This window comes from Symphodus melops, assembly GCF_947650265.1.
Source record: "Symphodus melops genome assembly, chromosome: 11".
Lineage (NCBI taxonomy): Eukaryota > Metazoa > Chordata > Actinopteri > Labriformes > Labridae > Symphodus > Symphodus melops.
In genome coordinates, this window is record NC_136701.1 from 18,588,648 (window position 1) to 18,613,564 (window position 24,917).

At 40.1% G+C, this 24,917-nt stretch overlaps 4 protein-coding genes across 5 annotated transcripts; 2 read left to right on the forward strand and 2 right to left on the reverse strand.

Annotated features, from left to right (window-relative positions):
- The first annotated feature begins 618 nt into the window (after window positions 1-618).
- cfap298 (cilia and flagella associated protein 298) lies at window positions 619-3,843 on the forward strand. Of its 2 annotated transcripts, XM_079355064.1 has the most exons (8): window positions 619-754; window positions 1,033-1,190; window positions 1,403-1,570; window positions 2,456-2,523; window positions 2,603-2,761; window positions 2,937-3,068; window positions 3,154-3,249; window positions 3,356-3,843. In XM_079355064.1, exons 2-8 carry the CDS (start codon window positions 1,052-1,054, stop codon window positions 3,464-3,466), a joined length of 873 nt encoding a protein of 290 aa, XP_079211190.1. In that variant the 5' UTR covers window positions 619-754; window positions 1,033-1,051; the 3' UTR covers window positions 3,467-3,843. The 2 variants fall into 2 exon arrangements, with proteins under 2 accessions (XP_079211190.1, XP_079211189.1); XM_079355063.1 differs by lacking the exon at window positions 619-754 and having other exon boundaries at window positions 886-1,190.
- Window positions 3,844-5,406: 1,563 nt separating this feature from the next.
- On the reverse strand, window positions 5,407-10,655 carry eva1c (eva-1 homolog C (C. elegans)). Its single transcript, XM_079355062.1, has 8 exons — window positions 10,210-10,655; window positions 8,940-9,133; window positions 8,386-8,509; window positions 7,861-8,013; window positions 7,154-7,297; window positions 6,424-6,501; window positions 6,238-6,342; window positions 5,407-6,154 (listed from the first exon to the last, which is right to left on the reverse strand). Exons 1-8 carry the CDS (start codon window positions 10,322-10,324, stop codon window positions 5,784-5,786), a joined length of 1,284 nt encoding a protein of 427 aa, XP_079211188.1. The 5' UTR covers window positions 10,325-10,655; the 3' UTR covers window positions 5,407-5,783.
- A 3,041-nt stretch (window positions 10,656-13,696) lies between these two features.
- Window positions 13,697-16,599, reverse strand: haus1 (HAUS augmin-like complex, subunit 1). Its single transcript, XM_079355775.1, has 9 exons — window positions 16,459-16,599; window positions 16,191-16,365; window positions 15,850-15,985; window positions 15,629-15,763; window positions 15,408-15,531; window positions 14,531-14,596; window positions 14,366-14,437; window positions 14,156-14,203; window positions 13,697-13,835 (listed from the first exon to the last, which is right to left on the reverse strand). Exons 1-9 carry the CDS (start codon window positions 16,477-16,479, stop codon window positions 13,791-13,793), a joined length of 822 nt encoding a protein of 273 aa, XP_079211901.1. The 5' UTR covers window positions 16,480-16,599; the 3' UTR covers window positions 13,697-13,790.
- A 429-nt stretch (window positions 16,600-17,028) lies between these two features.
- mis18a (MIS18 kinetochore protein A) lies at window positions 17,029-23,148 on the forward strand. The gene is made up of 5 exons (XM_079355777.1): window positions 17,029-17,353; window positions 17,509-17,575; window positions 18,346-18,468; window positions 18,934-19,036; window positions 22,262-23,148. Exons 1-5 carry the CDS (start codon window positions 17,119-17,121, stop codon window positions 22,340-22,342), a joined length of 609 nt encoding a protein of 202 aa, XP_079211903.1. The 5' UTR covers window positions 17,029-17,118; the 3' UTR covers window positions 22,343-23,148.
- The last annotated feature ends 1,769 nt before the right edge of the window (window positions 23,149-24,917 follow it).

A 24,917-nucleotide genomic window follows, 5' to 3' on the forward strand; every position in this document is an offset into this window, starting at 1 on the left:
TTTTATTGTACTGTCAGTATTAAATATTTGCAACAGCAATTAAACGTTATGTATATGTAAACATAAATTAAAAAAAGTCCCCCTCACTTCGCCTTTTTTTTTTTAACTCTCCTTTGCAATTACTGTTTTTTTGCCATAACAAATTTATTGAATTTCCAAATAATATAAGTTAGAAGATGTGTACAAAGAAAGGGACTAAAATCAACCACTACAAAAAAGACAAACCAAAACAGACAATAAAACTAAAACCAGAATAGGTAAATACAGTAGAACATAAAACACCCCATTTCCTCATCATGTTCACTTCAAGGATTTAATAACCCGCACAGTCCATCAAATTTAAATTCAGCCGCAGCCTGACTGGGAATGTCCAGTCCAAAGGGCTCCTTTGAAATTATAATACGAGACAGTTTCAAGCAGCACATCTTAAAACTTTTTTGTTATATTTAATTTTTTTTAGTAATTGTTTTGTGTTTAAACAATAAAATAATACACTTTTTTGTTTAACCCCTTTCGTTAGACACGAGTTACTATAAAAATGTACCTTTCCTGTACAAGAAGTTGTGTTACCATCATGTACCAGTAGAGTGCAGTATGTATTCATGTCATGAGACACAAATAACAAGAAGAAGAATCTGCCCAGCGTTGAATCTTCATTGAAGGTTTAGCTAGTAGTAAACATATGAGCCCAGTTTGAACCATGTTCTGAAAAACGGTATATTTACCGTCTCGTGCTTGTTGTTTCACTGAACACGTAAGCGTCACAATGTCAACTCTTTTGAAGATAATAAATGTTTGTTTTTTTTGTCCGTGAACGTCAACATCTTTCCAATATCAGCTAGCTTGATACAAGTTAGCGGCGTGTTTCTAGAACTGTCCACGCGCGACTGTTGCTATGGTTACGATGTTACCCTAAAGCCACTGCCGTTGCGTTGAAACACCGACATCTTTTATTGTTGGTGTTGTTGCTGGTGTGGGATTACTTATATCAAACAGTTCGCTTCAAACTTTCATCTTTTCCTCTCTGAAGAGGGTCGAACAGGCTGTGACGATGGTGCAGCTGCATGTGAAGCGAGGAGACGAAAGCCAGTTTCTCTTGAACACCTCTGTGGTCGAGCCTGTTCAGACGGTGATCCAACAAATTACAGATATTTACAATGGGAGACTCAAAGTGGACAGATTATGCTCAGGTAAACGTGCTTTATTTACAATATGCGAAAGAAAGGGAAGTTGTATTTGGCTCTCCTTGTACTTTTGGCTTTTAGTTTTGGTTTGAAAAGCCTCTTCTGTTGATCTGTATATTCTTTATCCTGTGACGTGTTTTGTGGTCTCATAAAAACATCTTTCAGTCCAGTAGCAGAGACTTGACACTGACCTGCCCGTATATCCGTGTTCCCCTCAGAGATCCCGGAGCTTGCAGACCATGGCATCATACTGCCAGCTAACATGCAGGGGCTGACGGAGGAGCAGATTGTGGAGCTGAAGCTGAAGGATGAATGGGAAGACAAGTGTATTCCCAGTGGAGGGCCAGTGTTCAAGATGGATGAAGTTGGAAGGAGGAACGGACAAGGTGAGACTATGTATGACTGTAAAATGAAAGACGCACACATCTGGAAATGTTCATAGACCTCCTCTGCAGCATTAGTGTGGGTTAAGTTGAGGTGGTAAATGAATGGGTTTAGAATTAAATCTTCCAAATGCAAATCCATCAACCAGGCTTTGTTTGTATGGCACCATTACACAGCTCAAGACATGTTATAAATGAGCAGGTAAAAGACCTTACTCTTTGTTATGGAGACCCAACATTAATCCATCATGTGCACAACAAGAATCAACATTTAGCAAAGTTACAGCGGCGAGGAAAAACTTGACAGGAGATGTGTTCATACATGCGAAAGGACATCTCTTCTGTTACTTTTAAATTCTGCAATAATAATGTCCATGTAACTGTTTATATCCATTGATTATGTCAGGGGTTCTCACACATTTTTAAGAACGTGGACCCCTTTCAGATAGACATTTTTCTAAGGACCCTCCTTCATTATCTTAATGTTGATAAGAACATATTGATACAATGTTTTCATGTACAATGGAGTACTTGGCCATGATAGAATTAGGCTACATGTATTCATTTCTAATGATTAGTTTTTTAAACTTTGAGAAAAGGTTGGCTTTGACAAGTTTTTTTATTTTGAGGTTGTTGGGTTTTTTTTTGGTTTTTTAAATAAGCGTTGTGACTATGAAGTGACAGACATGTCAAGATGGTATCAGAGTTGATTTATTGGAACAAAACTAAAGTGGGCAGGAGTATTTTTTTTTGTAAATTTTTCCACAGACCCCCAAGTTATGGTCTGTGAACCCCTCGGGGGTCCCACTTTGAGAACCACTGGATTATGTCATGATTGTGTTATATAAGTCTTATAATAAAGAAGTCTTTCTCTTTAACTTCTAACAGCTCCAAATGATAAAATGAAGGAAGTGTTAATGAAGACAGTGGAGGAAGCAAAGGCACTGATATCCAAGGTGAGAGTTAGACAATGTGTTTGGGTTCACCAAGCTTCCAAAAACGTTTTGTTAAGTCTGTCTTTGTCTTTTCTTTTAGAAACAAGTCGAAGCTAACATTTGTGTCACTAAAGAGATGATTAAAGAAGCCCTGGATATGCTAAGGGGTGCAGTTATGATCGTTTACCCTATGGGACTGCCTCCTCATGACCCTATCAGGATGGAGTTTGAGAACCAGGAGGACCTTACAGGAACACAGGTACACACACAGATCCTGGTTTTGGGTTCTTGCCACTAGCTTAGGGGCTATGTGAAGTCACTTTGTGGTTGATAAATGTTTGATATATTTGGAGGCAAAGCTGTCTTTTTTTTCTTTTTTTCCCTCTCCTTTCATTCCTGTGCATCTGCTCTTTTCATCTGTCTCCATACTTCAGGCATCTCTGCAGGTGATCACAGAGGATGACTGCCAGCTCTGGTGGGCTGCCAAAGAGATCCAGAGAGGGAAAAAACTGCAGGACTACACAGGAAAAAATGAAAAAACCAAACTGGTGGTTAAAATCCAAAAGGTGAGTGTGAGTAGGGCAAGCTGTGTATTCTTTTTAAGATTGATCTTGAAAATTGCTTCAGTCTGTTTGTTACTGTTCTCATTAGAAAGGACAGGGGGCACCAGGGAGAGAGCCTCTGGTCAGTGATGAGCAGCATAAACAGATGATGATGCATTTCTACAGGCGGCAGGAAGAGCTTAAGGTAAGGAAACACCAGGCACATCATTTCATATCAAATAGCCACACACATTAAAAATGCTGCTCCTCTTTGTGTTAAGCATTCCTCTCCTCCTGGTTCATTTTGTCAGAAACTGGAGGAAGCAGACGATGACAGCTACATGGACTCAGAGTGGTCGGATAGACAGGCTCTCAAAAAACAGTTTCAAGGTCTTACCAACATCAAATGGGGACCAAGATAAAGGAAACTCTCTTTTTCCACAGTGGACCTGCTGCTCTGATATATGCAAGATATGCAACGGACACAAGAAGCCTTTTTATCATTTTAAAAACAGTTTAATGCTGGTTTTATTTGAGGTCTTCAAGAAAATATAATGTACAGCCAATGTGCCTTGTTTTTCCACTCGCAGCTCAAGGCACAAATGACATAACCCAACAGCTATTACAGGTTTATTTTAAATTGAATTTGATTTCTGTATTCCTTTACAAACATGTTTTATTCTTCTTTTTTAAAACAAATGTACGCTATAATTCCAAAATTAATTTGGTGTGTGATCCTTTACCTGTAGTTGTAATTAAAAAAAAAACTCTTTAAACAAATTAAACCGTGTGAAACGTATCCTGTTTACACCATGTTTTTACGTTGAATGTTAATCACGTGTTAAAATTCAGTTTTATCCGGGAGGTCGTGATTCAGCTGGAACACAGCGTGACATCCATCGAAGTGCAGGGACAAGGATGCTACACCTTTCCTCTCTTTGTCTCCAGTCATTGACACGCACACACGCTCCTCTCAAAGTCAGGATGTTGCCACAGAGCACATGGTTGTTCCAGCTCCTTTTTCCAGCAGGGACGAGGAAGCTGTAAAGTTCAGAGGGAGACTTTTTCATCACTGGAGGGTTGAAATGGGAACGCACATTAACAACAGGGCCAATTCAGAAATTCAGTTCAAGGAACACTTCATACTAAAAAAACATCCTGTATGCAAGGACACGTAGAGACCAAGAATAATAGGTGTTTTTTTAAAACGATACATGTATCAGTTATGGCGTGAGAAAATATTTGTTTGTACCTGGTATACATCACTTTAAATGTGTCACCATAACAAACATTACAAACAACAGGACAGAGTGTTTCATGGTTCATTCAGTCGATTTTGAGCTTTAGTAACAGATACATTACTGCTGACATTCTTTGGTTTACTTCTGGAGCTGCTTTGTTATCCATAGAGGAAGCAGAGGAGTGATGTATTTTTTAATTTCATGAATGTGTCATCTCCTGGTAGTTCCAAAGCTCGGCTTATTTCTGAATGAATTGGCAACAAAAACAGGTAATTTATGTACATAATTAGATTGCTGTCTGTCAAAAATCCTTTAAGACAAATGAATAGGTTTCAATAAACGGTCTTTCCTGCCACTTCCATTGTTTCAGATCTTTTATGATTTAAATTATTATAAGCTTCTCCTTATAATATTGGGCTCATATATTTTCCCTTTGCCGCATACTGTTGGTATCTGGTGAGCCGGTGGTTCATTTGAACTGTAACTCAATCATAGATTTATTGATGACAGTGTAGCCAACTTCCAGTTTTTTTTTTTTACTTCCTGTCAATCTTCCCAATAAAAAAAAAAAAGCCAGCAGGCAACTGGACCTCTTTCCATCATGCACCCTTTCCTTCTTGAACAACCTCCCCGCTGACATCTAACAGCCTGACTAATGAGGTTTTAAAAACCTAACGATGTAACTCGCCTTTTAACCTTTAATTTCAGTTCACGTCTTATTCTTTCATAACTTCCGCCTTGGACCTGATCATCCGTCTTATTTCTCTTTTCACTCAACCTCTCTGTGCTGGATCTCAGTATCATTCAGATACTTTGGATCCTTGTGGCCTCTGTGACTCTGTGGCTTGTGTATTTGTTGATTTTGGAAGTTGCTTGTCAAACTAAAAGAGCCATATTCTTCATGTTTAATGTCAAATAGGCTTATCATCCTGATTATCCACACTGTCATTTTACTTGGTTGAACTATTCTGAACACAAACATCTACAGCTTGTTTGTCGAGTCTGAAAGAGGAAGTTCTCAGCCCTTTTTAATGTCAGAGGATTTGTGGGGGGATTGGCCTAAACTTTACAGATTGAAAAGCTTTCTACATGATGTAAATAAAGTTGCAATCCAATAAAAATAAGTATAATTTCATTTACTTCAAGTGACTTCTGTTAAAACAAGTGATTTTATCCTTTTTATGAGCAGTAAACAGTTTTTCAACCTACAATCTGAGCTTGTTTGTCAGTGTAAATACATTCAACCATTAAAAAATGCAGGATGTAAATGGGAACCCATTTTACAGCTTTAAACCCTGATGACCCTTTAAAAAAATGGCTGGCGTTTCAGTTTCAACTGAACATTAAATTATTTACAAACTGCACTCTCCTGCTAAAACAGCCGAACTGCCCACAATGTTTTTTTTTTGTTTGTTTGTTTTTTACACACAGTATAAAATCTGAGTCTGGGAGCTGCAGCAGAATCCTGAAGGTGCTAAAGAGAGTCCACTGAGCACAGTTAACATGAGCTGCCGTTCAGATATGAATTCATCCATATTTCCTGCATGACCATCTCTCTGCGTTCGATCCTCTCTGCGCGGTCCGCCGCCTCGCTCACATACGTCACTTCCTCCCAGCACTGTATCGCCTTCCTTTCTGCAGCAGAGAGCAAAGAGCTTTCTGTTCCCTCTTCATCGTCATCCTCCGTATCATCCTCGTCATTGTCCTCGTCCTGGCACTTAGCGGCCTTGTTACAGGACTTAGCTGCGAGTCTGTGATCTCTGATCCGGCTCCCTCTGCAGGTCACTCTTACTGACACAGCCACTAGTGTGAGCAGAAGACCAACGCACACGCTGGAGGTGAAGAGCAACGCCGCCGTTTCTGGATGCTCTATGCAGGAAATGAAAGCAGGAGGTGTATGAAACAAGGATTGGGTGTGCATTCTTCGGTGCGCGCGTATGAATGATGTTTACCTTTGATGTAGGCGTAGGTCATGAGAGAGTTGCTCATCACAGCTCCTGAGTTTTCCGGCCTTCTCGACCCTTTGGGGAAAGGTTCCTTTATTTCTGTAGGAGAAGCTGTTGAGGAAATGTAAATTATGTTAAAAGTTTAAACGCCACCAAAAACCTGGAGCTGCAACAGATGGCATCAGACCGTACCTTTGTCTGTGACTGCAGTAGGAGATGAGGTGGGGCTGAATATGTGAGGGTCTGCTTCTCTTAGTAGAGTCTGTGATACTATTGGAAGAAAGACAGATAAGTCAGTATAGAGTACAGACAATAGATCCGTTATCCAAGTGTTGTTGCTTGGAGCATGTTAATGACAGTATTATACGGATCCAGGGAATCTTCAGTCACATTCCCACATTCAGATGTGTGCAAAATCTGGGCTGACAATGGAAGACATTCTCAAATTAGAAATACTTTCTGTTCAATTGTCTTGATAACCGGTCTACAAGGCTAACACAGAATGTTTTTCACTAAATGCGGCCGACAGAGCCAGTCAGAACAATTTTATCAACACCAGCCTGAAGTCAGATTTCCAAACTTTGATATTTGAACAATGTTGCTGCATGACCTCACTGGCATGTGTGCCAACCATAGGAAGTGTACCAGGATGTGAAGCTGAATCTGAGCTCACAGTCTGTTATTCCTCTGCCACTGGGTCGTTGGGATTGATTTGATTAGATCAGCTGATGACTAAGATCCGCAGATAATAACAACCAGTAGGAAACTACAAATGTTCACTGAAGGATATGCCACATAATTAATGAGGCAAAAACAAAAACAGACGTGACGTGAGCTAATCCTCAATGTCACGTTAACCCGTTTCTATTTTGGAACCTCGCTCTGATTTATCTTGTGAATGAGGAAGCAGAAAGAGTCTTACCACAAGAATAAACCACGCTGAGGTACTTCCTGGTTCCTGGAAAGCAGGGGTCCCGAAACGTCTGGTTGCTGACGGCAACGGCACACTTCTGTTTGCTGTAGCAGGACTTGGATACCAAGTGCACGGCCTCGTGGTTAAGGCACTCTGCAGGGGGAAGCAAAGTGGTAATAATTACTCAACTTTTAGGGCTAAGCTCACTGATTCAGCAGTAATGGAAGAACAGATTCGATGTTGTGCATGACTTTGGTTAAAGACATTTTTAATTGTTTTTCATTATAAAACCATTTTTGGCCAACTGGAATTTTGCCTTTGTGTCGGGCTATTTGTATAGAAGCTTTTTCCACAGCAGACATAGCATTCATACCAGGAGAAACATAACAGGTGTATTCAATAACATTACTGATGGCTCAGGCAGAGCCAAAAGGAATGCAGCCATTATTCATGTAATTAGTTACACCTGTGCTTTTGCTGCTTCGGAGTTTTCAAAATACATTCTGTGACAAGACATTACTGTACATGACTGCATGCAATTCTTTTTAATTGAAGCTCAGTAATGCACATTCATTTTCATTTTTAAGTAAAAGTATAAGATCATATTGATGTTTCATTGTCACAGTGCATATCGTTAAAATAGTTGATATTAGTTAAAGTTATAAGCCTCTGTGAGGTACCACCTAAGGAGAATACCGAGTATCCCGTTGACTCACCAAACGGGGGTGGTCTTGTCAGGTGTGAGGGGCAGGTGTCAGTCTGACCCAGACTTCTCCCGTAGACAGCTGCATAGATGAGCAGAACCTTGGGGGGCTTACAGCGCAGGACCATGGTCTCTCCCTCACACACCACATGTCTTTTGTGTTCAGCTGGATGAAGTGGGGGGGGAATCAGAATAAAGATTTTAATAGTATGACGTCAATGGGAATCTCAGAGGTGAGGACAAATGTCCTCAATGGGACAATACAGTGCATTGCATCGGATCATATTGTATCGATGTGCATTTATTTACTTATTAATTCTATTTTTAACACAATTAGCCACTACTGCACAAAATCATCAAAATACATCACATCGTATCATATCATATTGCATTTTGCTGAATTACATTTGATCAGATTGTACTATATTATTCAGTATTGTATCATATTGTACTGCATCATATCTTAAGTTTGTGCAAAGTCCTGTAATTATTAAACTTTGACTGGACGCTTTCATTGAAAATGAGCAGCTTAACTCACTTGGTTTACACTTGTAGTCCACATGGAGGTACTTGGAAGTGCCAGGGCAAGGGTCCTTCCCGAACAGCAGGTGGTTGACTGGCAGCTGACAGTCTCTGTGACTCTGACACTCTGACAACAGCTTCTGCACAGGAAGCCACATAGACTCAGCATTTACCAGTTTAGAGACAAACACAACCAAATCAGATGCAAAAAGAATCAGGCACAAACTGGCTGACCAACCCTCAGTACTTTTACACGACATGTCTCTTTCACTGTGCAATATAAAGTGGCTGTCAGTTTTAACGTCTCCCATTCATACACAATCACACACAGCTGGCTATTTCACCAGAAGTCCTTTAGGGTGATGTGTCCTTTCCTATTACACTTGAACTGCAGGAGTTGGGTTCAAACCACCAACCTTTCGTTTGACTGATGACCGACTGAGCCACAGGCGCCCCAGTTAGAGAAAGAATTTGAAAACATAAATCCAGTAAAAAATTGGCAACCGCCCATCCCTACCAATCAGACCCAGGGAAAATGTCATGTGCTGTGTACTGCAGGATAAAATGCACCTGTAGAGCGGTGAAAGCAGAGCAGCTGTGGTTGTGGGCTCCGTGTGGAGGGTCCGCTCTGCACAGCTGCGCCTCGCCACTCCCGTAAAATGCAGACTGGATGGAGATGGTGGAGTGACGAGGACAGTGGAGTCTCAGAGGCTGTCCGTCACACGCCTGAGCAGAGTGGCTCGTGATGATCCTGGACAGGTAGTCTGTCACACAAAAAGCATTTATTAGGCTTATATAGATATGAAGACATACAGAGAAGGGACGAGCATTTCTGGATCTTGAACCAATACTAAAGACCAATACTGAATTTCCAATACTGAATTTCCCTCGGGATTAATAAAGTATCTATCTATCTATCTATCTATCTATCTATCTATCTATCTATCTATCTATCTATCTATCTATCTATCTATCTATCTAAAGACTGAAAATCTGGCATTGGTCCCTGATATTTAAACCTTCTTCTGATCTGTTATTTAGTTAGGTTATATTAGTTTAATGTAGCGTAAGCACTGCTTCTGTCCACTCAAGCTTATATAATGGGACAAACGCAATTAGCTTCCAGGCGGTTCACTATTACTTACAGGTTTAGAAAAAGCACAGCAGTGATGAAAACGTGTAAAACCCATCTTCATTTTGAAGAAGCTAATCAAGTTTTTTTTTTTTCCAGGGACGTTTTCTTCTTCTTTTGCGTCCATGGTTTCAGATTATGTTTGTTTGGCCTCTTTGGAGCTCTTGTCTCATGTTGCTTCGAAACTCTCCCATCAAAGTGCTGACTGCCAAACCTTTTTTCCTGGATGGCAAGCTCTGCCAACTGGCATTCAACCTAGCACAGTCTACTTGTGTGTAGATGTGATGAAGTTACTTCTGAATCAAAGGCTCTCTTGGACGTGTGTTTACAAAATCTTTCCCATTGAAAAATCACACAGAAGTGACAGAAATAGATTTGACGGACCGTTTAAGTAGATGTTTCTCTAAATAAAAAAAGGATTGAGAATAGCTTGTCTTCAGGTCACTAAGTTAGGTGAATGGTGCAATTTTTGTCAACATCATTTTCACCACACATATGTAAACTTTTTTTTTGGGACAAATTGCTAACATAACAGGAACACCAGCAGTGTGAAAAACAGACAACACTACAACATCATATCCATTACTCTGCAAATGTACGTGTTTCATTCCCCCAGCTATGATTACACCCCTTAAAATAATGCAGCCCCGTGCCAAAGCCTAACTCTGAGGGCTCCTTCCAGCTGCTTCAGCCTGACAACTATCTTACTTGAAAAGTCAGCCAGTCCATTCATGCGTCTGGTCCACAGCAGCAGAGTCAGGTAGAAGAGGCTCTGTCTCCACTCTAGTCCAGGATGAGGACGGGTCCGGCTCATGACTCGCATCTTCTGTCTCTGAGATCATATTCAAGACACTAAAGCCTGCCGGACTTCATTCAAAGTGAAAAACAGACAGAAAGGTGAGATGCCTCAAGGTGTGCGTTCATGTGGCACAGCTTCATCCATTCGCCGTCCTTTACAAAGAAAAAGAAACACTGAGAGAGCTCCTGTCCACGGCAGTGAGGAGCACAGAGGAGGTTGGAATTAGCAGCTGCGCAACACGTTGTTGGAAAGTGACAGACGAGGTGATTGGATCCGGTTTATGATGATTCTCCGGACTTTGTCGCTGTTCAACTGCGCAGATTCGTGTGGAAACTGAAAGCGTGTTACAGTAACAGCTGAGTGCGCATTGTGGGGTGGGCGTGGCTGATAAAAGTATTTTAAAGGGACCAGAGGGGGATGAGGGTGGGGGGCTAGACACACACATGGTATGACGCAGAGGAGGGACCATTTTCCCCCCATGAGGCACATGTTTACCTTTAGGATTGTGGGGAAATGCGTTATAGAGTGAGTTATTTGCTCCTTTTTTTTACGTCCCTGCCTCTGCTTTTTATCCCATCTCTTATAGACTGCAGGGTTACAATGGGTTTGGATTTTGATTTTTAATTTTTTTTGTATTTGCATTGTCTTTTTAAAGCTCCTCTGAGGAGTTCAGCCTGGTAATGAAACTGACTGAAATTGATGCTGACATACTAGACTATATTAAATGCCTACATAGCCATTATCCTTCAAAAGCATACAATCCAAACATCAGACGAGGCAATAAACAGCCCTCTTTAGAAACAGCACTTTGACATTTTTCACATGCAGCAAACATTCATTCTGAGTTGCACATCAGACCACTAAAATGAAGCAGTATGAGAGGTTTCTTTAAAACAAACAGTAAACTACAACTTCATACAGTAGACTATTTTACTCCTGAGATTTCATTTGACCCTGTGGGTACTATGGATGCAAAGAACATTATGGTTAACATCTTCATTTTGTATACTGATGTTTATCAACACCCTCTCCCACTATAAAATAAAAATATAAATTAAAAATTAAAAGCTCTCCTTAAGAATGGTTTTATATTGTAAGAGGTAGATGTAATCAGTGATCAATTATATATTTTCCTTATTTTTTCAATCTCAGTATTACAACAAACTGAATTTTGGTCAGACTTGGGTTGCTGAACCTTCAGTTGTTGTGTTGAGTTTTTAGCCTAGTTTGTAATGTTTTGTTGTTTAACAATGCAACCAACTTGTTGTTTTGTGTTGTTGGTCATGTGTTTTTTGAGTGGCTCCGTCTGGGTCCCATGTTGACTTCTTTGGTAAATAAGTGTTTTCTTTTTTCTAGCCTTTTTTCTATCAAGTTTCAAGTGAAGATATTTGAATTCTGTTTCTTTTCATAAACTGTCCAGTCCCTCACCGTGGGGTCTTTGAATGAATCAGGGGGCCTACTGGGTAAACTGCTCCCCAGCCCACATCCATGACCCACTCCATGGTAACCAGTCAATCTACATGTCAGACTTACAACAGTCAAACTGACACACACTCTGGGATCTCCACGTTTAGCTCCAAATGGGGGGGGGGCAGGACGGAGGAACTGAGGGGTGATATTTTGCATACAAACTGGACAACAGACCCCCTAGTTGTTTCCATTCTCTACATTTTAGCTTAAGGCACCCAGGGAGTGGCTTTAAACCCCCTTTCATGTGCTGTTATCCCTCCAAAGCCTGTGGAATTTTGTTGTCAAACACAAAAAAAAATGTTTTTAAGACAAGATCCAACCACGTAGGTCAAAAAGCGATATTTCCCCTTTGGGGTGTACTCGACTCGTGTAAGGTATGGCGAGAAAAAGCTCTGAAAGGAGTTGTTGTGTAAGCCAGAAGAATATCAAGTTTTTTAAACAAACCTAAAGAAAGAATTTTCTGGAGAGTAAAGACAAACCCATGTCTTTAAGAACGACGCAGAAACCAAATTCAGGTTGACAGTAGATATTCTAAAACGTGTTGTTTTTATTTTACACAGACGCCATTCAAATGACACCTTGTCTGTTTGTGCAGACAGAGTTGATAAAAGGAGAACTCTCCCATGACTTGCTGATAGAACTTGTTTAAATTGGGATCACGAGCCTTCATGCTGAAAGCACCGACTCTAAAGTCAAGACAAAACATTTGATTAGTTTTAATGATGTGATGTAACAAACAGGAAGAGCACGAGATCAACTCAATAGGTCCAACCGTGGGAGGGAAAATTATTTCCACTTTCTGGTGTAAAGCTTTTTATTATACTTAAAGGTGATTGAATGCAAATATCTGGCCCATTTAGGTCAGTGTGCTTCTTTGGAACATTTCAATTCTCAGCAGTTTTTAAGCAGGTTGGGAAACAGACGAGATCAATATTGAGGCCGCTTTATTAAACAGTAAAGCATATGAGACCATCAGGATAAAAACAAACACTTTTCTGTATAGCTGGTGACATTGTGCACTGTAAAAAGAGACTACTCTATAAAATTGAGGTAACAGATTGCACGCATTATTAATTAAATGAAACTTTGTTAAAATTCGAGTTAATATAACTCAAACCAGTTGCTAAATAATGACCTGTTTAAATTGACTAGATTCAAATAAAGCAGACAAACAAATTAACAAAATCAAAAATATATATATTAAGTAGATGTCACGGTAAAGAGCTGGCTTGTCCAACACCCTCTTTAAAAAAAAAAAAAAAATACGGTAGTGTCATGTCATTTAAACATCATTATACTTTTTATGGCCTTTGTCACTTTGCTTCAAGTTGAGCAATGCATTGCTAACTGCATCCTCTTAATTTAGAATTACATAAACATAAAGATATTTAATGCAACCAAAATAAGATACGATCTCAAACCTTTTTGTTTGAAAGTTACTTAAATAATTGCATTTATATTGAATACATTTTATCAGATATATTAAGTTAAATGTAAATGACTATAGAATCATTTATTACAAGTGTGATTAACCAATCACAATGCGAACACAGCCTGTTTTCCCCACAGCAAAGATGATTGATACTTTTGACCTGGCAGGGTGAGATATTTTGTGGTGGTAAAAAAACATGCACATTTGTATGAGACAAAATCAGCCAAAAGATGCTGCTTTGTCCCCAGGGAAGCCCCAACACTGGCACAAACCACAGGCACTTTAAAAGAGTCTCCATCTTTTATAACTTGGCTTTGTGTGGCTTTTGGCGCCCCCCTGTGGACAGACAATTATGCATTCGGTTTTTTTCAATCAGGATCCAAATTAAAAGATTGCTTTAAAATGCTGAGTAAATGCAGCAATTTATTGTCAAGGGCCACATACTGATTTGTTAAAAAAAATACAGTTTTGCAGATAATGATATGGAGAAGTAGTCATTAAGAACTAGAACATTTTATTATTTTTCAGATAAAGAAAAAAAAAACATGCAGAATAAAATCAGGAAGGATTTCAACAGGACCAACAGCATCACTTGAAATTCACATTCATCTCAAGTTTGGAGTCAATTGCAGCCTGCAATAAAAAAAAGTGAGTTTTTAATAAGAGAGGGAGCAACCACAGACCTTCATATCCTCTCCGCTTTGTGTGTACATAACATATATGATGGTTTGTGTGCTGTCCCGTGTGCGTTGTATGGGAGGCTGTAGGGTCCTTTTATAAATGTGTGTTTTTGATTTGAGATGTGCCTCTGAATGTATTTGTTGTTGTTTTTACATGATTGTTTGTATATTATTGTCTTCTATAAAGCTTATTGAGTTTACATTTGTATGAAATGTGCTATACAAATACAACAAAATTTAATCCATCATTGAACGAGACATCTCGATACTTACCAATTCTCTTTTTGCTTCCTCTATTTTCACTTGAGCAAGAGAGGGGCTCTGTGAGGGTTTAGATTAAACAACAGGAACAATAATTAAAAACACAGATAGAAACTTGAAGATGTTCAGTGGATAAATTAAATATAACATGGCAGAAAAACAAGTGATGTGATAGGGATTTTGGCAGGGTGAATTAATAATAAACACTCAAAACAAACATACCGGGCTTAAATCCATGTAAGGCTCAAGTTTCTTTTGCAAAGGGATTATTTCCTGTTTCAGAGAAGTGACTTCCTACAGGGAGCAAAATGAGACAACACATTTCAGACCCTGAAAAAAGAAGTTTTAGGTTTTCATTGGAGTTGCCTTTGGAACAGCTGAAGTTACCTCTGAGAGCTGCACAATAGCCTGGTGTGTGAGGGACTTGTCCATGTTCCTGGATTGAAATTGAACCTTTAAAAAAAGGGGTAAAAAAAAAAAAAAAGAAAGAAAGAAAGAAAGTGAAAAATCAAAGAGGCCAACATTACAGAGTTCTGTCCTGCTCCTGACAACAATACAGAGGGCATTAAGTGTTGGCCCCGTCTGCAGCATCGGCTATGTGCCCTTCACCTAAGGCAGCGACACAATGCCCGGCGTTGCCCGCACCAGATTAAACTACACTGTCTTTATTAAAGCTCCTCTGATGAGCTTTGAACTTATCACGAAACAGACTGAATTAAATAACGATCGTTCTTTAACCAACAAAGTGACCACATTAATTATTTCTATATAGTTAGGATGTCTGTAATCACCCCTATCAAGCATGCTGCAAAAAATAGGAACTTTTTTTTTTTTTTTCAGTTAAGAATCATGTCCCATGGCAGGATATGATTTGTTTTAAAATCAGAAAAAGTACTTAAAGAGATCAATTTTTATATTTTTAAAACAAAGAAAGAGGGAAAAGAACAGAACTCAAAAATAGCAGATGGTCTAGCGGTTAGGTACCCATGAACGGAGGCTATAGTCCTCCAGGCGGACAACCTGGGTTCAAGTCCAACAACTTTTCCCGCACTTCAATCCTTGCTCTCTCTCCCTCCAAAGTCCCATTCTATCCACTGTACTTTCCAAATACATGCATTTAAAAAACGATATTACTCTTTAATTATTATTGAGGAAATATCTTACTTATATTTTTTAGTCTTTGCATCATCCATTCACACCTTAATGCATCACTTCATTTACACCGTGCAGATGTTACAGAAACAAGTCTAACATCACAATGTACCTCTGCCCTCTCCCGTCTGTGGCTGAGCTCTTTAGCCTTTGCTGAGACAAAATCCATGTTGAGAAGTCTCTCTTCTGCTTTAACGCTCTCCACTGCCTGAGATTTGACTGTTTTGTTGACATCCCTGAAAAGGATTTAAAATTGTTTTGATGCAAATAAAATGTGATGTCTGCTTCGGTCAATGAAAAAGTTATTACGACACGTTTCATCACTGCTCTTACTCTTGTAAGTTGCTCCGCAGCACCAGAGTAGCACTAAGTCTCTTCCTGAGGGCTTGGAGTTCTCTCTCGAGTCTTCTGTTTGACTTCTCGGCATCGAGAAGTTCATTGGTATGGTTGTTAACTGCTGGCATGAAGCTACATAAGACAGATTGATGAAGGAAACTGGTGACAAGAAGAAAACAGTGACAGAAATGAGACTTCAACTGTGCATGACAGAATACCTGCCCAGGGATGTGTCTCTGACTCCAAGCACCATGGCAGTGTCCACTAAAGCAGACACGTAGTCAGACATGGACTTGGACAAGCTTCCACAGGACAGACCAACGCCTTGAAGAAGAACATCCCGGCCATGAGCATCTACACAGAGAAAGTCGAGTCCTGTGAAAATGCTGTTGAACACAACACCATCTTATAATTGACCTCATCTGCATTCAGTAACATGACTGATGAAGACACTCAAAATGTGTCAATTAAAGGTTTCACGATTTATGTCTAATTTTCTGCCCTCATTGCTGAGATTACTGACACAAACTGACATGACATTAATGACATGTCCTCTTACCATCAGCCTGATACTCTGCTGTTTTCTGTTTGAGGTCTTCAATGAGGAGAGCTGTGTCTCCGCACCGGGCTTCACTCCCCTCTGCCAGCTGGTACAGTATGTCCACTGTTCTAGTGTTTACCTCAAAGTGTGGTACTGGCTGATCTCCAAACACTGAGCCGAGCCAGCTGTTCACCTGAAGACACGCGAGGAGGAATAATAAGGAGGTTAAAAAGGAGGTTGCGTTAAATGATTAAATCTTAATCAGAGACATAATAATGGCTATTACCTTGTTGATTTTTTCACACATGGCGAACAGAAAGGAGAAGGAAACCACGACAATAAGCCTCTTAAACGTCCAGGAGATACAACGATCAGCAAGAGAAAAAAACTACAAAGTTTTGTTGACTAGTTTGCCGCCTCCAAAATTCATGCATTCACTTCCGGGTTACAAACCACTTTAGCCGACAGAGCAAATTGTACATTTGTAATTTTTTTTGTAATAATCACGATGACTTGAATTTTAAAATGAAACATAATATGACAAAAGAGAAAAGTGTGATCATTTCAACACAAATAAAAATGGGATATGTATGTAAATATCAAAACGTTCAACTTCCAGTTCATGTTGGCTTTAAGCTCCCAAAGATGAGGTGAACAGATCAAGATAGTTCTCCTCTCTCTCAGAGAAGAAATGTTGATGCAATTTAAATGTAGCATTTATTTTATCTGACACAGTAGAGGAACAAAACGTTTCATATCGTATCCATCAATGATAAATAAAAATAAAATGAATTTAAACTCTGTTCATAAGCAAAGTATTGAGCCCAAAAAAACGAAAGCGGAAACAAAGACCAGAAGTGATCTTGCGTCGTCCGAACACTTCATGAATCTCTACGTCACTGCCAATCACCCGCGTAGGTTTGAAAACGTCTTGTTTTGAAGAAACATGGCGGAGAGAAAAACCCCTATAACACACCGACGGAAGAATATAAATGCAACATTTGAATCTTCCAGCATCGACTCGACAGCCGTCGAAGAGAAACTGTTTGGCCACGTGCAGGAGGACGAGGACTCAGAAGACGGTCCAGTGGTCTTCATCTGTGGGAAGTGCAAGCTGCCTGTCGGGGATTCAATGTCCTGGGATGGAAGTGAGGACGATCAAAACCAAATAAGACTGAAGAGTAAGTTGGTTGTTATTAAGGAGTAAAAAAAGACAAAGATGTTTGTTTAAAGGCTGCATTCAAATGCTCTTGAAAATGTTGGGAATTCCCAGCTTTGGAAGTGTCCTCATGTATTCAATCCTGATTGACATGTACTTGTGTTGTTTTGGTCTCAGGGGTCACAGACAATGTCATCGTTGGAAAGGACAATCGCCTGCTTGAAGCTGGCAAACGATCTGTCTGGTATGGAGGGTCTGTGTAGAGTCGATCATGAAGTACACTGTTTGTGTTGTCAAATAAATCGCATATAAAATCACAATAATGTTGAATACTTCTGTGCAGTAATATCATTTAAATTGACTCACATTCATTTGGATTCAGATATGATCATGGTGCTGCAGTGTCCCCCTCCACAGAGATTAAATGGTGTAGAATGATATAATATCATCAAAATCAGATTCAGGCGGCAGTCTCAACAAAGCTGAAGAGTCAAAAATCAAAAACTATAATCAACTCAAATGTATCTCACTTTGTTATGGTCAATGGACTAAGTGAAATATTAGGATTACATTTCAGGATTACATCAGAATCGTTTTTTATTGCCAAGTACATTTACATATACAAGGAATTTGTCTTGGCGTGTTGCGAAAGGATAAATGATGCTAAAATTTAAAAAAAGTACTTAAATAAAATAAGATATGAGAAGCAATTACCAATATATAAAATAGAATTAAAAAAATATATAGAGAATAATAAAAAACAACAAAATGTAATTAAAAAAAAACACAAAATGTACAAAGGATGAATTTGACTAGTTGGAATGTTTAATTTAAATCATGGTGTATATATTATTACATCCATCATCCAGCCAGCCATCATCCACTGTATATTTTTAGTCACCCATTACTGTTATTTTAGAGTTTAGATGGATGTGTAAAATGTGTTGTTTTGAATGAATACTCACCTGTCATTGTTTGTGTCTGTATCTGTCTGAACATTGTTTTTCTCCACAGTCTAGTTGTTGATCTCGCTTGTCGAGGCTGCCGCTCTGCGCTCGGCGTGGTTTATTCATCCACTCCGAAGAACATGGACCATAAGAGATTCACATTCTGTCTCAATGTAGCAGACATCGACAGGTGTGTTTACAGCGAAGGATTACTAGAAGAAGTGTTTTTAACTATGCTTTACATTTGTTTAACATTAGTTCTGCTTCTAATCATTTTTTAAAGGAAGTGTGCTCTTGATAAGATGATCATATGAGCATGCATGTGCTCATCCACTCGAAGCAGCTGTGTGTGTTACATGAGAAGTTTTGCCCACTGACATCGTCCCCTTTTCTTTGACTAAAGATCTACTGTACTGTATCTACTAAAACACGAAACCATGGGCCCGCTCTAATAAAGATCAATTCCAACATGTAGTGTGAAAGTACTTCAGCATGATTCTAGTTTCTCTAATTCTGTTTCTCACATTGCAGCCTGTTAAACTGTAAATAATGTATTGTTACTTTACTTCGTTTCTTTATAATCAAAATAACAAATTGAAGTTAAGAGCATTTTAAATGGAGCATCCTAATAACCCTATTGTGGTTTTTCCTTCAGTTATGTGCTTGGATCTGCGAGCCAGATGTTGACAGCAGAGGGCCCCAAAGAGCAGCTGGTGTCACTGGAGTACAGAGACCTTGTTGAACAACAACTGACAGAGGTAATTTCAATGCTGCTGCTTTTCTTTGTCTGTTTGTCCCTCATAGTGTATTACTGTGAGATTACATTCTGTCTTCCTGTGATCAGAATTCACGTTGCTCATGCGTGTACCCATGACTGGATCTCAACATTAAGGTGAAGTTAAGGCCTTACATTTAAAAAAAAAAAAAAAAAAAAGTGTAGAAAAACATTCATAGAAATCCTCCCCAGCTGCAGCAGGACAGAGTATTCTCTGTGTTTCGTTGTGTTGTCTCCCTCACAGTGCTCTCGCATTGCTCGAGAGCAGCTCTCTCTCTCATTGATTACCAATGCACAGGTTGTTCTTGTGATGACATCAGCTCAGTGCTGGGAAGCCCTCTCTCCTGTGACGGTCAGACGTTTGAATCAGACATTACCTCATCTCTCCCCGTCGTACACTGCAAGGTTATTTTTGTTTCATCTCATTTCAGGTTAAAATCAAATGCAGAAGTATCTCTTCTTTCACTTCTCAGTTTAATTCTTTAAAGCAATTAATTTTTGTTTTTCAAAAATTCTTCTTGTTTTTCGCATCAACATTAATTTAAAAAAAAAAACAACAGGTTGTTTTAATGAATTATTGCTGAACCGAGGATGCTTAAAGTTTTTTCTTAATCACCCTTTGTTTAAAAATCCATAACATTTCCAGGTTGGCCAGTAGGTGGTGATAGTGTGCAGGAGCGCTCTCTTCCACCAAGGACAATAGATATGATGGGAGCATGTTGAGGAATCTTTGTGAGAGAAAAACATGTTTTGATGATGAAGTGACTTTGTGACTGTGGCTGGATGTATGTTTGGCATTCAGCTTAGTTTGGCAGTGATTTTTGAATTTCCTGCAAAGTGACAGTTGATCCACTTTACGGTGACACGTTTGGCATGTAACAGTATATTTCACAAGTGTGCAGCTGATAAAACAAAGAAGAAAAAACTATATGCATGTGAGCAACGGAACATAAAGTGTGTTTTTGAGTCATTGTGGAGGTTATATATCAATGTAGGAGTGAGCACGTACCATGTCATTATTTTTTATGACTTGGAAACTGTGCATGTGACAGACACAAATAACATACAGACAGGTGATTGTCACGACTCCTCCAGCCCTCTACATTATACATCTTCCAAGAAAGCAAATACCTTTCAACCGTTCACTCCTCAGTTCCTCTCAGGCCCTGAAGCTCACTATTTGACTCTCGTAAAGTTCTCTCACGTGTCTGTCAAACAAAGGGTGTGTTAGGGCAATGTATAGTCAAATAAAATAGGCTTACCTCTCATTGGTCGATATTTAGGTCAGCAATAAATCAACCTCAACACTGACACGGTTTCGTCTTTGTTTTGAAGACTAATCAGATATGAGCTGCACACTAATATTTGACTCGTGGTTTAACGGCTGGAGTATTCTTCTAACGAGATTATAAAAGCTGATCACGAGGTCAAACTTAAAATCAGTGTTTTCTTGATTACGTGCCTGATTTGATTCATTTCTCTTTCTCAGCTTTGTGTTGGACTCGGAGCCCAAAGCTGTTTTGCCAGCTTACACTTGTCAGTTTTCTCCCTAAAATCAGAATAATGCTCGACGGCTACGGTGGCCACTTGCCAGGTTGCCATTGGAAACCATCTTGAGAAATTGGCAAACAATGAATTTCCTTTGGTTGCCAAAGGTTGCTTTTACCTATTCTAAGCATCTTTTCATTTCACTGTCACAGGCGCGTGTATGTTTTAGTATATGTCCCCTTATTTACCTCCAATATAAGGTGAGTAAAAAGGGACAAGCACCTTTTCAGTTCAGCAACCAGGAGCTGGTCTCTAATCGACAACGTGGAAGCCACTTTTTCACTTTGTTGTGAAGGCCTGAAAACAGAATGTTACCTCCAGGCTTTCTGTGTGAATATGTCAGAAAACGTCTCGCGTGACGTCAACATACGTGTTGGTGTCCGTGACGCAGACGAACGTCTTCCTGTCAGGTGCTGCTCAATGTCACCAGCCTTTAGTGCGTTCAGCAGGGTCTCCGTCTGTTTTATGACAGAGAGAACTGTCTACACCTGCTAGAAGTATCGCAAGATCACTTTGATGATGATCTGCTAGTTTTTAAAGAAAGATGGATTCAGCAACAAGTATCAAAGCTCTTCATCAGACAGTCTCTGGTTTACCTTGAAGTAAACGGGTTACACTCTTATACATATGAGTTCAGAGTTGTTTTAATGCATTGTTGATAAGTAGATTAATGAATCACTGATTTTGAGGAATGTCTTTGCGTCGTGGCTCCCTCTTGAAATGATTGTGAAGTGAACATCGGGAATATACGAGGAAGTTTTTTTTCTTTGTCGTCGTTGTTGACATTTGACAGACTTATTAAAGCTCCTGTTTGGAACTTTAGCTCTGTGCTGATTTCAGTGACTCCCTGGGCACAGAGCAGTTTTCTGTACTTGTGTTCTTTGTTTTTCATAACATAAATCTCAGGTATTATTAAAAGACTAACTATATATAGGAACAGGTCGGGTTCATGCTAAGGGACCTGTTTTCATAAGGCATCAGGGTTAAATTCGGTCAGTTTCATAACCAGCGAAAAAGTCCTCACAGGAGCTTTAATAATTAAAAAAATCTTGTTGATTCTGTTGTAATGAGACAGAAAGCTTTATAGACTTTTTTAACTTTTTTTTTTTTTTTTTAAATAGAAACGCATATCTTCAAAGTTATGTGTCTGAAAAGTTGTTTTTGTGTGGTTCAAATGGGAGATCATCCCCTGTATGAATATTTCAAGTGACACTCAGCCCCACACTCCAGAGCTTTCTTTGTACTCAGATTTACTGGATCTGACCGAGGTGCTCGTCACCCTGCCGCCATAGTTAATGTATTCTGTCTGTCTGTCTGTCTGACCGACTGGCAGACACTTGTTTGGGTTTTTCATCCTGCACACTCACTGACCTGTCTCCCCCGCCCCTCCCACTCCCACTCTCTCTGCCCCCTTCATACCCATCCATCCCTGACCACTGCCCCTCTGGGTTTCGTCATCCTTCACCCCCCCCCCCCCCCTTTTTTTCCAATGTTCTCTACTCCTCCTTGCTGCATCCTGCTGCTCCCCTTCATTTCCCACCTGTCCGTTTTCCACTTCCCTGTTCTCGCTCCTCCCTTTCCACCCTCACTTTTCTGCACTCGCCGTTCCTCTTCCCATCCTCACCCTCACCCTGACCTCCCCTCCCTCTCTCCCTCTTAGATGAAAATGCTGGTGTTGTCCATGGCACAGAGGCTGGAGGAGATCGAAGTCAGCCTTCAGGAGGGATGTGATGAAGGGTGACAGTGATGGGATGCCAACTTGTCTGGGAATGTGCTTCATCCAGGTGTCCAAACAGGAGGGTTTTAATGTCCTCACCCTAGCCTCTACCTTCATCCTCATTCTTCCTCGTCTGGGTTTTCATCTCAGACAACATTCCCTCACTAACAGGTTTTTTTTTTTCAATCCTACCTGCACACACACTCATACACACACTTCTATTCCGCTTTGTCCTGATTACCGATGGCGAAACAAAGAGCGCCGGCACTTGTAATCAATCATGTTGTCAGCTCGGCTCCTGTGGCTCGTGGCGCCATCTTCTCCGTGTGTCGGTGCAGGGTGAATGTGGGCTATGAGCAGAATGTTTATTTGTGCGGGAATTCATCAGGAAGGCTGCAAACTCAGCACAATGCCGTATTGATCGGGGCACTCAAGGCCACACGCACGCACACACACACACACACACTCACATTGTTTCTTTGTTCACTTCCTTAAGCATGGAGCCTTGATGCATTTATGCCTTTCGTTGCCTTGTGGTGACCAAACGTGAGCTGCATTTCAACAAGAAGTAACAAAAGATAAAGACTGATAAAACACTGTAATGCATCACAGTGAGGTCTATTATTGTATCATAATTCATTTAGGCAGCTTGGTATGTTGTTGGTTTTTTTTTACAAATACTGGCAGTCAAAAATTAGCAGATATTGACATCCATTAATTTCTCGCTACAGTAACGTATCTGTTTTTATAATTATTTTTGCATCTTCATTTCCATAAAAGCTGTTTTTGTGTAATAAAGTTTCCAACAGAAGAAATAAATTCAAAATGTGTCTGTACTTTGTCAGCTTTAAACAAAAGCATATAAGACCACTTTAAACAGTCCGGATAATCTCTTTAAATGTTGCTTTTTCTTTCACTTGGTGCTGTGAGACTGTTTGGGATCAGAAGCTGATCCGGCTTTCTAATTAGAAGTCTTTATTGGATTTAAGAGTTTCAAAAGGAAAAAAAGCAAGTTCAACATTTTTTTTTGCTATTTTGGGGAGGGGGGGGTGTGCTTATATATGAAATGTTTATTTACCAACTGACCTCTAATGTGCCTAGCAACACTTTCTACCAAGGCGGGAAATCAGTTCCATGCTGTACTGCTTGCCCTCCCTCATCCACGAGGTTTCATCAGCCGCACTCAGAACAACAACAGTTAGAAACGGCCAACCAGCACGCTGTATCTAAGGGCAGGTTGCGATGGCAACTGAGAGCACGTGCTATGCTGAGTGCCTGTTGCCATCTCGTCATCGTGTTCACCGCGAGAGGAACAGCCATCCAGCTCGCTGGTCGGTATGCCTGTCAACAGACGTTATCCCCCCCCCTCCTCCTCTCCCCACTCATGCTCAGACACACACATACACGGGGGAGGAGTCCTGAATGAACCCCCCCACCCTAATCTCTGTGTGATGTTTTTCTCTCCGCTAACCCCACCCTTGCCCCTCTTTCCCCCCCTCCCTCCCTCTACCCCCATGAATATTTTTTTTTTCCCAAAACAACAACAAACAAGCCGCGTGGTTGATGTTTTTTTTCTGGTGTTGTCGTTGTTTGTGGGTGGTGATGTTTTTCTTCAGCCGGTCCTGGCTTAAGGATGGGATGCGTGCATAGATCCAGCACAGAGAGAAGATGATGCAAGCAGGCTGCCCAGTCTCCTCTCCAGATGTGTGCTGTTGTTGAACCCTGTACACCACATTTTGGAGAATTAGTCCCTGTTTGTTTTTGATCTGTGTTCCATTCGGTGTTTAACATCTCAAAAGGCTGATATCTGTGTGTGAAGTGAGAATTTGGGAATGCCCTCTGATCACATTTGGCCGTTTTATATATAGGCTTGGTGTTGCTTGATGCATTGCACCGCTGAGTGCAATTATTGCAACGGTTTCACCCCGTTCATCCCGTAAGTCTCAACCAATCACCAAGGCCAACACAGGAACACACATTTACATCACTCAGTGCATCTACACACACACACACACACACACACACACAGGCACTCAGGGACAAAGGATGAATAATGCAGAGGTAGCGTCTGAGTGAAAGTCGCCTCCCCTCTTTCCCTCCTTTTTCACCTTCCCCAAGCAATAAGGAAGCAATGTTGCCATGGAGGCAATGAAGCCTCTGCGCACTATCAGCCAATTACAGCCTTCGCTGTGTGAAACATCGCACCAATGGCAGGCTGATCTGATGCTGCTGTTGCCACAGACACTGGAATGCTATTGGCTGAGCTCAGCTCTTTGATTGAATTTCTGATCTTGTTTTTGAGAGAGAAAATAACTCAAGGAGTGCCACCTGTGTGCCAACTTACAAAATATGTTTGTTTTGCTTGTTTTTTTGTTGTTTTTTTTACATGGAATGAAAAGGTTTACCTTGGAAGGAAAAACATTTTAGGAGTTTAAAACACCTCAATCATATAACTCAGTATTGTTTCTTTTGTGAGGTGAACTAGGAGAAGGGTGTTTTTATTTCTAGAATTGACAATGTTGGATGCATGTGTGTGAATTATCACTTAGAATATTCAGGGGGAAAACATTATTAGCAGTTTCCTGTCATCATATAAATA

Excerpts from the sequence above, each read along its gene's own strand:
- mis18a (XM_079355777.1), top strand. The coding sequence starts at position 17,119 with ATGGCGGAGAGAAAAACCCCTATAACACACCGACGGAAGAATATAAAT. Across the intron at positions 17,354-17,508 it reads AAACCAAATAAGACTGAAGA|GGGTCACAGACAATGTCATC; the intron begins GTAAGTTGGTTG and ends TTTTGGTCTCAG. Across the intron at positions 17,576-18,345 it reads GCTGGCAAACGATCTGTCTG|TCTAGTTGTTGATCTCGCTT; the intron begins GTATGGAGGGTC and ends TTTTCTCCACAG.
- haus1 (XM_079355775.1), bottom strand. The coding sequence starts at position 16,479 with ATGTGTGAAAAAATCAACAAG. Across the intron at positions 14,597-15,407 it reads ACAGACGGGAGAGGGCAGAG|GTTCAATTTCAATCCAGGAA; the intron begins GTACATTGTGAT and ends CTTTTTTTAAAG. Across the intron at positions 13,836-14,155 it reads AGGAAGCAAAAAGAGAATTG|GCTGCAATTGACTCCAAACT; the intron begins GTAAGTATCGAG and ends TTTTTATTGCAG.
- eva1c (XM_079355062.1), bottom strand. The coding sequence starts at position 10,324 with ATGCGAGTCATGAGCCGGACCCGTCCTCATCCTGGACTAGAGTGGAGA. Across the intron at positions 8,510-8,939 it reads CTGCTTTCACCGCTCTACAG|AAGCTGTTGTCAGAGTGTCA; the intron begins GTGCATTTTATC and ends CTTCCTGTGCAG. Across the intron at positions 6,502-7,153 it reads CAGCGTGGTTTATTCTTGTG|TATCACAGACTCTACTAAGA; the intron begins GTAAGACTCTTT and ends TTCTTCCAATAG.
- cfap298 (XM_079355064.1), top strand. The coding sequence starts at position 1,052 with ATGGTGCAGCTGCATGTGAAGCGAGGAGACGAAAGCCAGTTTCTCTTG. Across the intron at positions 1,191-1,402 it reads AGTGGACAGATTATGCTCAG|AGATCCCGGAGCTTGCAGAC; the intron begins GTAAACGTGCTT and ends TGTTCCCCTCAG. Across the intron at positions 2,524-2,602 it reads CAAAGGCACTGATATCCAAG|AAACAAGTCGAAGCTAACAT; the intron begins GTGAGAGTTAGA and ends CTTTTCTTTTAG.